Source organism: Myxocyprinus asiaticus, chromosome 15 (assembly GCF_019703515.2).
Source record: "Myxocyprinus asiaticus isolate MX2 ecotype Aquarium Trade chromosome 15, UBuf_Myxa_2, whole genome shotgun sequence".
NCBI lineage: Eukaryota > Metazoa > Chordata > Actinopteri > Cypriniformes > Catostomidae > Myxocyprinus > Myxocyprinus asiaticus.
This window is the reverse complement of record NC_059358.1, coordinates 9,297,440-9,314,411: the sequence shown is the minus strand read 5'-3', so window position 1 is coordinate 9,314,411 and position 16,972 is coordinate 9,297,440. Positions and strand designations below refer to the sequence as shown.

The 16,972-nt window shown below is 36.4% G+C and overlaps 1 protein-coding gene across 2 annotated transcripts in view; it reads right to left on the bottom strand.

Annotated features, from left to right (window-relative positions):
• The window catches only part of ppox (protoporphyrinogen oxidase), a 36,544-nt gene extending 19,973 nt beyond the window's left edge, over positions 1-16,571 (bottom strand). Inside the window, exons 1-6 of one of the 2 annotated variants that reach the window (XM_051719854.1) lie at positions 16,505-16,571; positions 15,731-15,861; positions 11,250-11,384; positions 6,786-6,901; positions 6,286-6,418; positions 5,976-6,120 (exon numbers count right to left, since the gene is read on the bottom strand). In XM_051719854.1, coding sequence (XP_051575814.1) covers positions 5,976-6,120; positions 6,286-6,418; positions 6,786-6,901; positions 11,250-11,384; positions 15,731-15,817 — 616 coding nt within the window. In that variant the 5' untranslated portion in view covers positions 15,818-15,861; positions 16,505-16,571. The remainder of the gene's footprint in view (positions 1-5,975; positions 6,121-6,285; positions 6,419-6,785; positions 6,902-11,249; positions 11,385-15,730; positions 15,862-16,504) is intronic. The other variant, XM_051719853.1, reaches the window with a different exon arrangement.
• Between the last annotated feature and the right edge of the window lie 401 nt (positions 16,572-16,972).

The window sequence follows — 16,972 nt, the reverse complement described above, 5'->3', positions numbered from 1 at the left end:
CTTTTGATTTTTGACCCCCCCTTTGTTCAGGGACACATTACTCCATTTCTGTTAGTCACATGTCTGTGAAACTTGTTCAGTTTATGTCTTAGTTGTTGAATCTTTAAGGGGCCGTTTTCACGAAACGTTTTCAACTAAAAACAGAAAATGTTATGCGTTTTGGCTGTTCATTTACATGACAATGGCGTTTTGGGGCCTGAAAACGCAAACTTTTGAAAACGATGATGTCATGCGCACACGTATTACGTGTTCAGTCTATAGGCATGCGCGCAAGTACTTCAAAACAACGCGCGAGACATTCAAAACTACAACGGCGGACTACAGGACTGTGTTTGTGCTGCTCAAGATTTTGAGTTTATTGACGCTTCTCCAGCGTAGTGTTTCTTTACAAAGTGACATTGCCAACTACAGGCCTGGCATGCATAATACAGCCTTTTTAGTCATTTTTGCGGATCCATGTGAATGGGGATCGTTTTGAAACATTGTCGTCTGTACGCGAAACTTTTCAAAAACACAAAAGGAAAAACTTTTCCGTTTTTAGTACATCGTTGTCGTATAAACGTACCCTTAGTTGTTGAATCTTTATATGTTCATACAAATATTTACACGTTAAGTTTGCTGAAAATAAAAGCAGTTGAAAGTGAGAGGACGTTTCTTTTTTGCCGAGTTTAGTTTCCACCGTTTGACTTTATCTGAAATGACTAGCAATTCTTGTCTTATGTCAGCATTGCCTAACCTTTGTAATTCTATTTATAAGTTAAAACAACATGCTACAATATGCTACTTACATGCAAATATAAGAAATATTTTTCAGATAACCGTCTTTTTCTTCCTTTCGTTATTTTTATTTTTTCTGGAGGAGAGGGGCGAGTTTTGTTATCGTTAGTGACAGTCGCTCTTATAAGTTGATCACCTGTAACCGTGATTACACCGGTTCTCCTCAAACCATCAGATTCATCCACGCAGAAGAGAAGAGCCTAAGCCCAACTCACGTAATTACCAAAACAGTGTTCCTCTGCAATTAACTTGCAGGTCTAGGCATCAACCGTTAGAGAGCCAAAAGTTACATAGTGTAGCTTTAACTAAAGTAATATGAATATGTAAATATTATAATATTATTTAATATTTGCTATATAATAAATTATTAGTATTGATTATTTCAATTATTCACATGAACATAAAATAAGGTGTATTAAAAAGCATTATGATGCTTTAAAATAAGGTTGCATTTGTTAACATTAGTTATCGACATTAGTTAACATGAAATAACAATAAATAATCATTTTACAATTATATTAACACTTATTAATCTTGGTTAATGTTAAATGCCACATATTAACACCTTTTTTAATTATAAGTTACAAGTTATAAGTTATAATACAATTATTATATTGTTACATTAAGTAACAAAGAACAATTATATTTTTTTAAAATAACATTAAGATTAATAGACACTGTAAAAACACATTGTTCATTGTTCAAACCTAAAGTATTTACTAATGTTAACAAGTGTAACCTTATTATAAAGTGTTACAAAAATGCTTTAAGAAACCCTTTCAAATGCATTACTATATACTGTACAGGCCTAATGGAAAATGTAAGTATTCATATATTTTGTAACAATTAAGCATAATTGTTTAACATTGAAAATAAATCTATACTACAAGATAAAGCATACACCTTTCAAACCTTTCAAAATTTTGCATAATAGAAGTTAATATGTAGTGGTTATGTACTAACTTTGTGCATGGTGGAAAATTTAATGAAAACACAAAAAAATAGGCAACCACATTTGTTGGTTATACAAATTTGTTCGTATAAATATACTTCTAAATACACAGGTTCGGGAAGACTTTTATTGGATGGATTAAGTTACTTTACAGACACCCAATAGTGGCGGTACAAATAAATGGATTAATTTCAGATTATTTTCTCTGGACAGGGGCACCCGGCAGGGTTGCCCTCTTTCCCCATTATTGTTCTGTCTTGCCCAGGAATCATTAGCAGCCGCGATAAGAAAGGAGGATGATTTTCCAGGGGTGATGGCAGGAGGTATGGTGCATAAGCTTCTGCTTTACGCAGATGATATTTTACTATTCATCTCTGATCCTACCAGATCTATTCCTTGCCTCCACAGAATTATTCATTTATTTTCTATGTTCTCAGGATACAAAGTCAACTGGTCTAAATCCGAAGCTTTGGCTCTGACAGCATACTGCCCAGTAACGGCTTTCCAGCCGGGTGCCTTCCAGTGGCCCAAACAGGGCATTAAGTATTTGGGTATTTTATTCCCAGCAAATTTGTCTGATTTAGTTAGAGTTAATTTTGACCCCTTAATAAAAAGGTTTTCGAGCGATGTGGGCAGGTGGGCTTCATTACATTTATCGATGATTGGGAAGGTTAATGTTATTAAAATGAATTGTATTCCAAAATTCGACTACCTGCTACAGTCACTCCCTATAGATGTCCCCCTCTCTTATTTCAAGCAATTTGAGAGCATAGCGAAGTCTTTCATTTGGAATGGTAAGTGTCCCAGATTAAATTTCAGTAAACTGCATAGGCCGATTGACAAAGGTGTGCTAGGCCTACCCAAGATGTTTTTTTATTATTATGCGTTCAGTCTCAGACATTTGGCTCCACCTAAAAGAGCCCCTCCCAGGTTTTGTATTGAACAGGAAGTTCTTACCCCTATTTTGCCATTGCAAAGCCTTCTAACCGGAGAAGTTAAATTACACCCCGTTATCTTGCATTTGCACTCGGTATGGACAAAAGTGTCCAGAGTGTTTAATTCGGATATTTATCTAAATGTTGCCTCGAGCTTATGGCTGAACCCCAAACTACATATTAATAAGTCCCCTTTCTGCTGGTCAGAGTGGACTGTGAGGGGGGTTACTACACTCGATGACCTATATGAGAGTAGTGTGTTGAGATCCTTTGAAAATTTGGTTCAACATTTTGGGATCCCCAGATCTCAGTTTTTAGGTATCTACAGCTGCGCCACTTACTCTGTACTATTTTTGGGAATAGCATACACCCCCCTAAAGCGGCAGATACTATGAGAGTGAGGATTAACACTTTTGGAAAAGGTCATGAGGCATCAGTGTTAATTTATAGTCTGGGGGACGAAGCCTCAACCACTCTCAAGAGATTATGGGAGAAAGATTTAAACTTGGAATTGGAGGAGGGAGAGTGGACTAGGATTCTAAAAAATGTCAAGACTGCATCTTAGAGACGCAAGGGTGTGCCTTATGCAATTCAAGATTTTACATCGGTTCTATTGGACCCCCTCAAGATGGCATAGGCTTGGTCTTAAAGACACACCCACCTGCTGGTGATGCCAATCAGAGGATGGAGACATAACCCATGTCTTTTGGGGGTGTGTTGAGATCCAGGAGTTTTGGTTAAAGGTTCAGTGTGCGATGTATTAGGCACTTGGGTATCATTTTGCCCCAGACTCTGTATTTTGGGCGATGGGGCGGTCATCGACATTGAAAATAGACACATAAAGAGTTGGGTCTTAACCTGTGTCATGATCGCCAGGCAGATAATTTTAAGGGGCTGGAGGTCGGCTGGAGCACTCTCTTTTCAGGAGTGGTGCTCAGAGATGGGAAGGGTGGTGGCCTTTGAGGAGGGGTCATTTAGAAAAATGGGGAAGTACAGTGTGTTTGTGGAGAAATGGGGTGGGTATATGTCATTTATGGATGATTATTATTATTATATTTTTTATTTATATTTTATTTAATTTTATTTTTGTATGTGTGTGTGTGTGTTTGTCTATATCATTTGTGACCACTGGGATGTTGTTGGGGCCAGGGTGGGATTGGGAGGGGTAATAGTGGGGGTTAAGATTGATTCTGTGTATATATGTTTTGCTTTTCTGTGTTCATTTAAGTGAATCAATAAAACATTTTTAATCTGAATAGAAAACTTTTTCTTAATGTAACATAATAATGAACCATAATCAGAGTTTATATATATATTGTCAGATGCATTGCATGTAATTTAGCCCTGTACTTTGCCCTTTAGAATGATAATCAGCATTCATTAACTCATATTTTTCTTTTTCATGTAAATGTACCTATATAATTAATATATTATTAAACTTTACTGCTGTACATAATGACCTAATAAAGTCTTCATGTTATTCTACGAAAAAAATAAAAAAATAAAAATACAGTTTCAAATGTTTAGCCACCAGTTGTGACATTATATTTGTTAACATGATTTTAGTGTGATAAAATCGCTTTCCAGCCTTATCTCTGTAAAGTTATATCCAATATTACAACTTCGTTGTCCTGACCACATAACGGCGGTAAACCCTGTAATCTGGTAACTGCTGTGATGCTTGTAAATCCCTCTTTTTGTTACACTAAAGTCATGTTAACACATTTAATGTTTATATCTTGAGGATATACTTCTAAAACAGTACAGTTGCAATCGAAATTATTCAACCCCCCCAAGACAGTAAGAATTTACAAATTTTTAAAACTTGAACTTTACATCTATATCAGTTGAGTGAAACATTCAAAGTCATAGTGTGAATATATAACCTAATATTTCTAAAAAGCAGGATTTTTTTTTTTAAATACAGCCATGTCATAAATTATTCTTAAATATGTAAGGCTACACAATAATTGTTTTAAAACAAAATTAAGTCATCAATCTGCAATGGCACTTATTTAAGTTTTAAAATTTAAGTTTAGCATTGTAAGCAAAAATGTATTTCTATGCAAAATATTGCAATTAAATATAAGATGTCTCAAAAGCTAATAGAGGAGATTATTTCATTACACAAGAAAGGTCATGGCTAAAAGTACATTTCCAAGGCACTTTAATTTCCAATAGACAAAGTTGGCAGCACCATTCATACATTTTTTAAATATGGTACAACAGCAACCTTCTTGGGGTGTGGAAGAAAGCAAAACTTCACCAAGGGAAATGTTGACTCCAGTTGACTGAATATTTAAGAAGTAATTAGGAAAGACATGTGGAGTCCTGGAAGAAGGTTTTATAGACGTATGACACTAAACTGAAAATGAGTTTTAGACCCATGGGTCAGCAGTACGTCTGGAGTAAGATGACAAGGTGATGACAAGAACGACACCATCCCCACAGCCAAGCATGGAGGTGGGTCAGTCCTGTTATGGGGGTGTTTTGCGGCTGCAGGAAACGGCTATCCTGACTATGTGACTGACACCATGGATGCTTTCAGGTATCAGGCCATTTTGGCATGAAAAATATGATGCCTTCAGTGTGTAAATTGAAGCTCGGTGATCACTGGATTTCCAGCAAGACAATAACACCAAGGATACATCCAAGTTTTCCAAAATGTGGTTCAGGGATAGGTCGTGGAATGTCCTTAAATGGCCCTTTCAGTCCATCATAAAAATCCCATTGCAAACTTTTGTTAGGATTTCAAGGAAGCAGTGGCAGCACAGAAACCAAAGAATGTCAATGAGCTGGAAGCTTTTGCTCATGAGAAATGTGTAAAAATTCTAATAGAGAGGTGTCCGAAGCCTGAGAACAACTTACCTGAAACATTTATTTGCTGTTATTAAGGATAAAGGATGCTCCACAAATGATTGACTTTGGGGTTTGAATATTTTTGACATGACATTTGTGGAGAGAATTAGTTATTTTCTATTTTAAAATTTGGGTAAACTGAACTCTTTGTTCTCAAAATCACTCAAAGGTGTATTAAAAACTTACTTCTACTGTTTACTGAGGTTTTAGTTAATGTGTTTTAATTCACATCACCAGAATGTATTGCTGGTCAGGGGGGGTTGAATAATTTTGATCACAACTGTATGTATTCCAATGTTTATGAACTTTTCGCCTTTTTTTTTTTTTTTACTTAAATGAGGGACGAGTGAATAATTTTTTGTGTTAATTAACATTATGCCACAAATAATGTTGATTAACTTGTATCAAACCTGGAACATTCCTTTAAGTCTATAGGCTCCTTGAGCTCTTACCTGAACCCATCAGCATGCCCAGCACGATGGAGCCCCGTGCCTGCTCTGCTTCATAAAGAGGTGGAAAGCAAGAGCGCACACTCAACTGCCTGCAGTCCCCGGCAAACACCCCTCTGCACAGGCTGTCAATGGCTATATCTGCCAACTGTAGAGAGACACACACACAGGGTTGATTAAACACACAACACAAATCAGTCTGTTTCAGAGTCTCCCCTTGCCGCCATTTGTAGTGGCAATGAAGCACACCGTACAGCACAAGGACAACATGGATTGTTTAACAGGTCATTGAACTTCTGATCTCACGTCTCACCTCAGAACTAAGACGTCTAGACACAAATGCATGCACAGATTCGTCCTCTTCTTTCCCTTTACTGATCAGCATCTCCTTCAGTATGCTCTGGATTATGGGACGAGAGAAAGGAGGGATGGTGCGCAGAACACCACTGAAGTAAAGGAAGAAATAGAATTATTAAAAGGAGTTCACCCAAAATTTTATATTGTCATTATTACTCACCCTCATTTCATTCCAAACATGTAGTCTTCTGTGGAACCCAAAAGTAGATGTTAGGCAGAATATTAGGAACTGACAGCCTCAGTCACCATTCACTTTCACTGAAGTGAAAGGTGACTGAGGCTGTCAGCCCCTAACGTTCTGCCTAGCATCTCCTTTTCTGTTACACAGAAATTTGGAACTACATAAGGGTGAGTAAACGATGAAAATTCTAATTTTTGGAGAACTAACCCGTAAAGACTTTAAATAGTTACTAATGTATCAAATCAGAGATGACACACAACTGTGCTTCCTCTCACCCAGGTCCTGATGGCATCTTGTGCAGTTGTCCCTTCACATAGAGGTAGCGGTTCTTGGAAGCCACGTGATCCTTCGTAACAGGCAGGATTTCAGATTCAAGACCCAACTCAGACACCTGCATAAGAAATAATAACTAGAAAACAATGTTCTTTTTTCATAAATATAGGCATTCATCTTTAATTGCCTGGGGAAAAGTTATTTATAAATACTACATTTCATTGGCAAGTACTTAGTCTTACCAGCTATTTGTACCCCATGAAACAAGATTTGCATACTTTTGAGAGGTAATTTAAGTAAATCAGAGTAGATAATGTATGTGTAAGAAAATTCAAACTATATTAGAAATAAACTGTGGGGTAGAATGATACATAGCAAAGGAATCGCTTATATTAATTGTATATTGGTGCCCCCTTGTGGCCACAAGAACACTAGTGTCATTAGTTCAAGATTGGTGGTAATAAAGGAATGTTTTGGGTTTAACAGAAGATTTATTAAGGTTTACCACAAAAAAAATAATTTCAACATATTCCTAAGTTTCTAAAAAAGTAAAAACGTATATGTAGTTGTGCACTTACGATGGAAGTCTATGGGGCAAGGCATTGCACCAGAACAAATTTTTAATATCCACACCACTTTTTTAAGTAGAGCTGCAAGAATGAAACATTATACGTGTTCATATAAAACTAGTGTAATACATTTGGTCACTAACCTTATGTGCAAATCTACTGTAAATTAAAATTTTCAACTTTGCAAAGCCGGTAAACATGGTAACTTTCACATGATACGCATAAGGATAAAAGCAGGGTCAGAGATATTTTTTATTATCATTATGGGGCAATATTTACCCCTGGGATCTGATTTTTACAGCAATTTTTTAACTCTAATAAGGCATTTAAAAAAACATGGTGTGTCGTGTTTCTACGGTATGCAACATGTATGAATTTATTAAACTAAATTATTAATTACTTCAGAAAGACTGTTACCTGTGCACTTAAATCAGCATCAATTCATATTTTGTGATAAAATGTATTAGGCTTAGGATAAAATATTAGTATATATAAAATACTGTGCAAAACTCTTAGGCACATAAGATGCTTAGCAAAAACATTTGTCTTAAGATGGTTATTTATATTTTCAGCTTTAGTGTGTCAATAGGAAATATACATTTTAAACTCCCAAACATTTCTTTTGCAAATAGAACAGATTAGAATAGAAGAACAGGGAGCCCTGCAACAGATGGCATTGCCCCCACAGAGCCCCCCCACTGAATATTGAGTTAGTCTGGGATTACAAGAAGAGACAGAAGCAATTGAGACGGCCGAAATAGATAGAACTGTGGGAAATTCTCCAAGAAGCTTGGAACATCCTATCTGCCAACAACCAAGAAAAACTGTGTCCAGGTGTACCTAGGAGAATTGGTGCTGTTTTAAATGCAAAGGTGGTCACACCGAATATTGATTTAGCTTTTTTATGTTTACTGGACTTTGTATGACGTTAATTGATAAATGAAAACAATTTAAGGCATTGTTTTTGAAGACATCCTCACTAAACTACTTCAAAGAGTTCTCATTAAAAAAAAAATCCTCCACGTGCAGCAATGACAGCTTTGCAGATCCTTGGTATTCTAGCTGTCAGTTTGTCCAAATACTCAGGTGACATTTCACCCCACGCTTCCTGTAGCACTTGCCATAGATGTGGCTGTCTTATCGGGCACTTCACACGCACCTTACAATCTAGCTGATCCCACAAAAGCTCAATGGGGTTAAGATCCATAACACTCTTTTCCAATTATCTGTTGTCCAATGTCTGTTTCTTTGTCCACTCTAACCTTTTCTTTTTGTTTTTCTGTTTCAAAAGTGGCTTTTTCTTTGCAATTCTTCCCATAAGACCTGCACCCCTGAGTCTTCTCTTTACTGTTGTACATGAAACTGGTGTTGAGCAGGTAGAATTCAATGAAGCTGTCAGCTGAGGACATGTGAGGCACCTATTTCTCAAACTAGAGACTCTGATGTACTTATCCTCTTGTTTAGTTGTACATCTGGGCCTTCCACATCTCTTTCTGTCCTTGTTAGAGCCAGTTGTCCTTTGTCTTTGAAGACTGTAGTGTACACCTTTGTATGAAATCTTCAGTTTTTTGGCAATTTCAAGCATTTTATAGCCTTCATTCCTCAAAACAATGATTGACTGATGAGTTTCTAGAGAAAGCTGTTTCTTTTGTTTTTGCCATTTTTGACCTAATATTGACCTTAAGACATGCCAGTCTATTGCATACTGTTGCAACTCAGAAACAAACACAAAAACAATGTTAAACTTAATTTAACGAACCAAATAGCTTTCAGCTGTGTTTGATATAAAGGCAAATTATTTTCTTGTACCAAATTAGCATGATTACTCAAGGATAAGGTGTTGGAGTGATGGCTGCTGGAAATAAGGCCTGTCTAGATTTGATCAAAAATTAATTTTCAAATAGTGATGGTGCTGTTTTTTACATTAGTAATGTCCTGACTATACTTTGTGATCAGCTGAATGCCACTTTGATGAATTAAAGTACCAATTACTTTCCAAAACAGCTAAATCTGTACATTATTCCAAACTTTTGGCTGCCAGTGTGTGTATATATATATATATATATATATATATATATATATATATATATATATATATGTGTGTGTGTGTGTGTATATGTATATATATATATATATATATATATATATATATATATATATATATATATATATATATATATATATATATATATATATATATAAAACGAGAGTATTAAAAAAAAAAGTGAGGAAATTCATTACAGGGCATTTTTAGCCCAAATGTTTTTAATTTGGAGTGCATCTTTGCCACTTTCTGTGTCATTTTTGCCCCACGCCCCCATTCATTTCTGACCCTGGACAAAAGTAAGAGACAGTTTACACGGAGAAAGACACAGGAATTAAGTCGGTAACACACAACCACAAGTTTGTCTGCCAAGAAATGTGAAGCCACTGCTAATAAGTACGATTTAGGTACAACTTCACTGCTTTACTTATAATCAATCTGAACTTATATTGAACCCAGAACATTCCTTTAAATAGACTGATTGACTTTTAAAAATTAAAAAGACAACGTAACATGTTAAGGCCCCTTCACACTTTCTATGACATCAAAGAACAAATGTGTGTTATGTAATATACTGTAGATCAAAATATGGCCAAAACAAAGATGTTTTTGAGTTCGTTTCGGTGGTTCGTACCCACTCGCAAGGGCGAACCGTACTAAAGAAAACTTAATTCTGGCTGCTAAACACCTTATTGGCAATTGTTCACTTCATCGGTAGGTGTGACCTGGAGCTCCGCCTACTTTGGAGCTCCCCCTACTTTGAGGCAGACAACTAATTCCAGTTTCACTGTACATCTTGTCATTGCAGTCTCTACGTACGATCATGATTTCAAGCTCGATTACACTTCCTAGAGATTGACACATACCCTGACCATTAGATGGCGCTAGGAAGTGTAATCGAGCTTGAACTCATGGTCGCCAAGGAGACTGGTATCAAGATATATAGTGGAAAAAGGAGTTACATTTTGGTCTGTTCTCACCCAAAACCAACTGGATCACTTCAGAAGACTAAACCACTGGAATTTTATGTTTATGCTGACTTGATCTGCATTTTAAAGCTTCAAAGGCCTGGCCACAATACACTTGCATTGAATGGACCTACAGAACTGAGATATCTACAAATATTTTTCTGTGTTCAGCAGAAGAAAGAAAGTCATACAAAGATGACATGAGGGTGAGTAAATGAGAGAATTTTTAATTTTGAGTGAACTATTCCTTTAAGTGCCCATTCACTCATGTGCCGTCTACAGACGAAGCCATTCACACATCTGCCCAAAGTAAAATATACCTATCATCATTCTTTTTTCTGTATTCTGCCCATTAACACTCTTTTATACATCAATGTTTGCAGTAGTATCAGTCATCATAAATTACAATAACAGTGTACTTGGCGCATATTATGGCCACGTTTAGCATGTTAGTGAATTAGCAGCATGAATTCAGAATGTAAACAAGACAAATTACACATTATTTACTGCATATATATTACTTCAAATCATCATTCAATGGTTAACTTAAAACAGCTTCTTTTACTGATCTCGTGTGAAGTCGACTCATAGAATGAGGCATGTTGTCATTGATAACACATTTTAATGCCATATTAGTTGGTGTTTTACATTTTGTCTTGTGCATCCTTATATTTAAATGCTCTTCTAAATGCCTCCCCCGCAGTGTGGCAGGTGTCTGAATGTTCGCAAACAGTATGCCATTGCTCAGCTGTTTTGAACTTCTTTTTTCTCTGAGCAAAGAACGAAGAAGATCTTTTTATGAGTGTGCTGGAGCCTTAACCGTGAAAATAAATTCTTGTAGATATGTCTCTCATATAACATGATAACATATTCTCACATGCATACCATATTCAAAGTGTTCCGGCCGACAGCTCCTGCAGGTCGCACCCCTCGTGGACCGTGCTCAAACACTGCTCCATCTTCCCTCCGTGTGGAGCTTAGCCAACCACCACACCTCCCACCTCCCTCCAGCAGCACAACCTAAATTACATGAGGAGGAGTGATGTGGTGAGCATAAGTTGGCAATTAATTTGACTTAAACTATGAGTTGACCATGGAGATCCAGGTTTGAGTCTGACCTGGGTCATGTCCTGATACCACTCCCCCTCTCTAACCCCTTTTGAAAATGTACGAAAAGCCCAAAAATGAAAAGAATAAAAACAAACATATAAACAAACACAAGATATATTCAATCAAACAATTAAATTTCCACATGCTTTCACATCTTTTTATATATATAAAAAAAAAAAAAAAACTGATGCAATAGCAACCATAAAGTATACAAAAATATTGATAATTTCTTTGTGTAAAACATTCTGATGATGAACAAATTACTGAATGCACCATTAATATTTCAAATTAGTAACAACTTGATCAGTAATGACTTTCATAGTTGCTTTAATGATTGCAAGCTGTCTAGGTCCTGAGGCATCACGGCAACATCAAACCATGAAAGCAGGAACAGGCAAAGTTATTTGTTTTATTGGAGAGGGACCTCAAAAAAAAATCACTCGCTGATTGAATCACCTGCTTGAAATGCGGGGAAGCAAAATCCTGTAATAATAAAGAAGCAAGGCTGGTGCTGTCAATTTGCCATTTCAGTCCAGATGAGAGCAATTTATGAAGACTAGAGAGTTTCAAGCAGGATATCTAAGACCAGACCATTTTTAGGCAGACTTCCCTTGCAATAAAATGAAAGTCTATATTGTAACTAACTAAATTAGGGTATTTTAAAAGAATATTATTTGTGGCATAATATTAATAAATGCAAAAATAATTTTGACTCTGCCCTTGCCTTTTTTTTCCCTTCTAAGCGGTAACAGTAAGTCACTTACAATAGAATAAATGGAGCCAAGCCACAAACACTAAAATACATACCGTTTCAAAAGTACATGTTAACATGATTTAGAGTGATAAAACTGATTTCATGACTGCATACATCAATCATAACATCAGTGTGCTGCTGCCAGATACTGCATGATGATAAAGCGTACAAAATGTATAAGATTAAAAAGAAAGTGCAGAGTTATTTTAGTGGAGTAGGCTACCTGTATTATTCAGCTTTAGATGTAGGCTACGTCCTTCTCATCTGTGTCACTGCTTGTTGATAGCAGACATTCTAAAGAATATTCGTGAGGTCTTCTTGTCCATGTGAATGTGCTTTAAAGCCGCACACAGCAAGGCTTTAAAATCTTGTTTTAGCACAGCGGTTAACTGACAGGTAGAACTTTCAACCTAGAAGTCCTTTGTTTCACTAGACACGCGCTTGGAGAGTTAAAAATATCTTCTATCACATATACACTATCGTGTGCATATACAATTATAACAGATGCTATATCCCCCTAAATGTCACCCTAAAACTGAAACGAATGCAAGTATGACGAATAAAAATAGACCATGACGGAAATTTAAAAACTTCGTCAGAGTGATAAAGATTGTTTTCTAGCGCAACCTGTATGGCAAATGATTTGTTTGAAGAGCAGAGAACAGCATGGCATTTCTGTAGAATCCTTCTCAGTGATGTGGTCATGAATATTATGGGGAAAACAGTTCTAACAGAACAATTTTCTCCAAATGTGTAAAAGCTTCATGAACACTCAGTTTACATTGATCGTGTGAGTTGTAACACCTTCTCTTGATTGGTCAACTTCAGGTAGATCACTAAATCGGGCCAAATTTTTTTGAACATTTATAAAATTATCAGGAGGTTGTGAACTGCTCGTAAGCCGCTCGGCTCAGCTCATAATTCCTCACACACAATGTGAGCCGCAACCACACAAGCACCCACGATTTCCACGCAATCTCTCCCGACTGGAAAGAATCGGTCAGGAGCTCGCACGACAGCCGAGAAACCACAGTAAAGATAGTTTGAAATTCAAACTTCAATTGGCTATAAATCCGCTATGCACTGTCATAGACATAATGTTGCATGTTATTCTTCATGATTTGTGAATTCGGATGACATCATCCTCCGCTCTGCAATCAGTCATTTAATTATACGACTCTTCATTTTATAATCCAAATAGCTCCAAAAATGTAACACCTAGAAAGACTGAAACCACTCATCTTGACCAGTCTGATTTGGGAATTTTTTCACAGCAGTTTGTTTTCCTGTCAACTCTTTTTATGTCCATGAGTCGGGAAGGTGAAAAATAAGCGCTCTTCACTTTTAACGGCTATTTCCAGTAAACACGCAATCTAGGTTCATGCAAATTCAATTGTATTAGATAGAGCCTGATTTGTAAAACCTTCCACAATCACATTTGGTCGCATTTGATTGCGACTTACTGCTGCACCAACATTGCCTTGTGTAGCCTTACAATATAGGCTGTGTATAATTCTAAAAACTGAGCACCTAGATGGGTCACAGTAAGCTCAAAAAAACCTTCATGATTTGTGAATTTTTTCACAGATCTGTTTTTGTCTCGTAACCCTTTTTTGAGTTCTGTTGTCAACAGTTTACCTGAAAAATCAGTGTTATAGGCTTTGAGAGGTCACATTTTGCAAACACATGACAATTATGATAGAAAAACACTAGTTTCATACAAAACTGGATTTGTGAAAATGGATTTGTAATGGAACCAAGTCTCCATCATTTCAAAATAGAAGTCCCTGGTGTATTTTGGGATTGTTTATAGTTAAAAGTCCTGCGTTATGCACCATTTTTTTCTTCTTCTTCTGGTTATTATAGAGATTTTAGTTGAACAATAAATTACATTTGGGATTTTATTCCTTTTGGACTCTTGTAGCCTCAATGGTCTGTACCTGTCATTATAAGGAAATTCATTCATTCATTCATTCATCAAGGAAAGATTTAAATTTTTTATATAAATTTTATTAACTAATTTTAAAAACTATCGGACGATTAATCAGTTATCTGCATTTCCCACCAAGTTATCAATAGGGTTACAAAATTCCAGGAATTTTCAAAGTTGGAAACTTTCCATGGTAATTAACGGGAATATATGGGAATTAATGGGAATAAACTGAAAATGTTCTAAATTGCAAGTTAGCCTATAACAGGGAACCTAAATGTAGTTGAAAAAAAACCAAAAAACATCTTGCAGCATAATCTTGGTTAAAACAACCAGATTTAATGCAAATTCAATTGAATTTCTACCCTGCGCATTCCTCAATCACGTGCACACAGCACACTACTTACTGCAGGCTACTTACTACAGCAGGACTATTGAAGCCACACTACTGCATTTGAGCCCAAGGACTACATCCAGTCAAGTATGTTTTGATGATATTGCTAGGGTAAATATATTTGATCTATGTTTTTAAATTTTAACTAGCAAATACTAAATCAAAATGTGTTGATACAGTAGCTAGCCAGCCAGTAAATCAGATATGCTAAATGTAAGCTAGCTAACACCATTTCATTGACAATTTAAGAGGCTAGCTATCATGGTGCTAGCTAGCTCAACTGTGATGCTGTTTCTTCTGCTAGCCAGTTTTCTGTTATCATACAAGAACGTAGGTTATAGTTTGATTTAGCATGCTGACTGAGGAGCGTTCATCTATTCATCTAGCCTATTTCTATTCATTCGTCCAGCATCAATTGTAAAATATTTTTACCATTCCAGAATATTTCAACTGTTTAGCTAACTATTTATATATCTGTGCATGGCATTGCATCAATGTTTTTTACAAGTTTTTTATAATCTTATTCTACAGAACAATGCCACATGCGCCATCTGATGTGTGGATACATTTCACCTCAGCCAATGTAGAAGGAAAGGCTGTGTACATTTGCAAATACTGTGCAAAGACCTATGTTAAGAATGCCACAAAGATGCAGCAGCATATAGCCAAGTGCCCAAAGTTTTTTCCAATATTTCCAAAATTCCCCAGCTTAACTTCCCATGGAAAGTTACTGGAAAGTTTCCGGAAATTTTCCAGCCCTTTGCAACCCTAGTTATCAATAATGGCAAAATCCACTATCGGACGACCTCTAGTAAGTTCCTTACTGTAACCGCGATTTCTGCTTTTATTTTTTTAAATAGGGGAGGGATGAGTTTAAATATTTTTTTTTTATGGAAACCAATTATATGCCATATGTTAGTTAAACTTCACTTGAATTAGACCCAGAATATTCCTTTAAATGTTACAGACTCTGGGGACCCCCCACCCCCCCCATCTTTAAACAGAAAATGCTGGATCAAAAAATTCAGCTGAAAAGGAATGTTTTCTTTGTGCTGTTTATTCTACACTTCTTTACATATTACTAAGATTGATATGTTGAAGATCTGTTACGGCTTTTTAGATTTTCTTCATAGACAATTTAATCATTTAAGTCTTAGTAACTTAATCGTTTACCATACCTTGGAGACATTAGGACTCTTGCTGAGATGATGGCAGGCAGACAGGCCCCCGATCCCCCCACCCAGCACCGCTACTATCTTCTGCATTCAGCCTCAACCACTTCCTCACCTGCAACAGAACGGACCACAGTCTGAAACAACAACAATGGATAAACATTTATCTTACAGGAAGAGCATGTGTCCATGAAAACATGCTCATTCTTACTGGTAAGAAATGAGTCCACGTCTGACAGTTGATTACACTTAAAAGATAAAGTAAAAGAAAAATATTGGGTAGGGGCCCTGCACTACGACTAAAGGGAGTAACAGTGTTGTGTCCCTGATAAGGTGATTGTGCTGTCATTTATCAGTCAAAAAAGGGAGGGAAATGCGTCTTCCCACGAAAACTGGCGAGTATCAAAAGTTTAACTTAAGTCTCACAATAACTTGTGCTAAGTATTAAAAGAGCTGCAAAGACAGCAGAACCAAGTGAGATCTGACAGCAACGATGATATAATAAATCATAACAAAGTATCACTTGTAGCTATCGAAAAAAGTATTACAAAATATCAAGATATTATTGTCATACATATGAATACATGTATATTAAACATTTTAATATGTATGACAATGTTCGCAGACTTCAACACTCTTGACTTTCACATCATAAACTATAGAAAGCAATGAAGACAGTGGCAAAGAACACATTTCCAAAGTTTATCCAGATCAGAGAAAGACTGCTAACTCATTAAGGGAAAATTACACTTATTATAATAGTGTAAAAACACATATTACCTGCATAAAACAGCTGAATTTGGATTGCGCGCACTCTGCCGTTACAAAATGACAATATGGTGTTGAGACGTGAAGCGAGTGAAAAACGGCTTGAGAATTTCAAAATAAAAGTCCGACGTGGGCGCGTTCCATTTAGAAGTATTCATCCCTATGCATTATATCCTCCAAAGTCTTACCATGCACTGTGAGAACATTGGAGGGCTGAAAGTTGTGGGGCGCTAAAATAACAATCATTCGGAACACACAAAGTCACACTCAAAGTACTGAATGTTATATTACTCTGGCATTAATAAATAATGCCACTGGTTACTAGCCTTTAGTGACCACTGCTGCGAAGGGGGTTCTTATACATCTGCATTTGACCACTGGCATCTTACTTTGTTCTGTTCAGACTGCCTTAATCTTATTTTTCCTCCTTTGGAAAGTCATGAAAACATAATTCAGGACATTTTCTTTTGCAATTGAAGC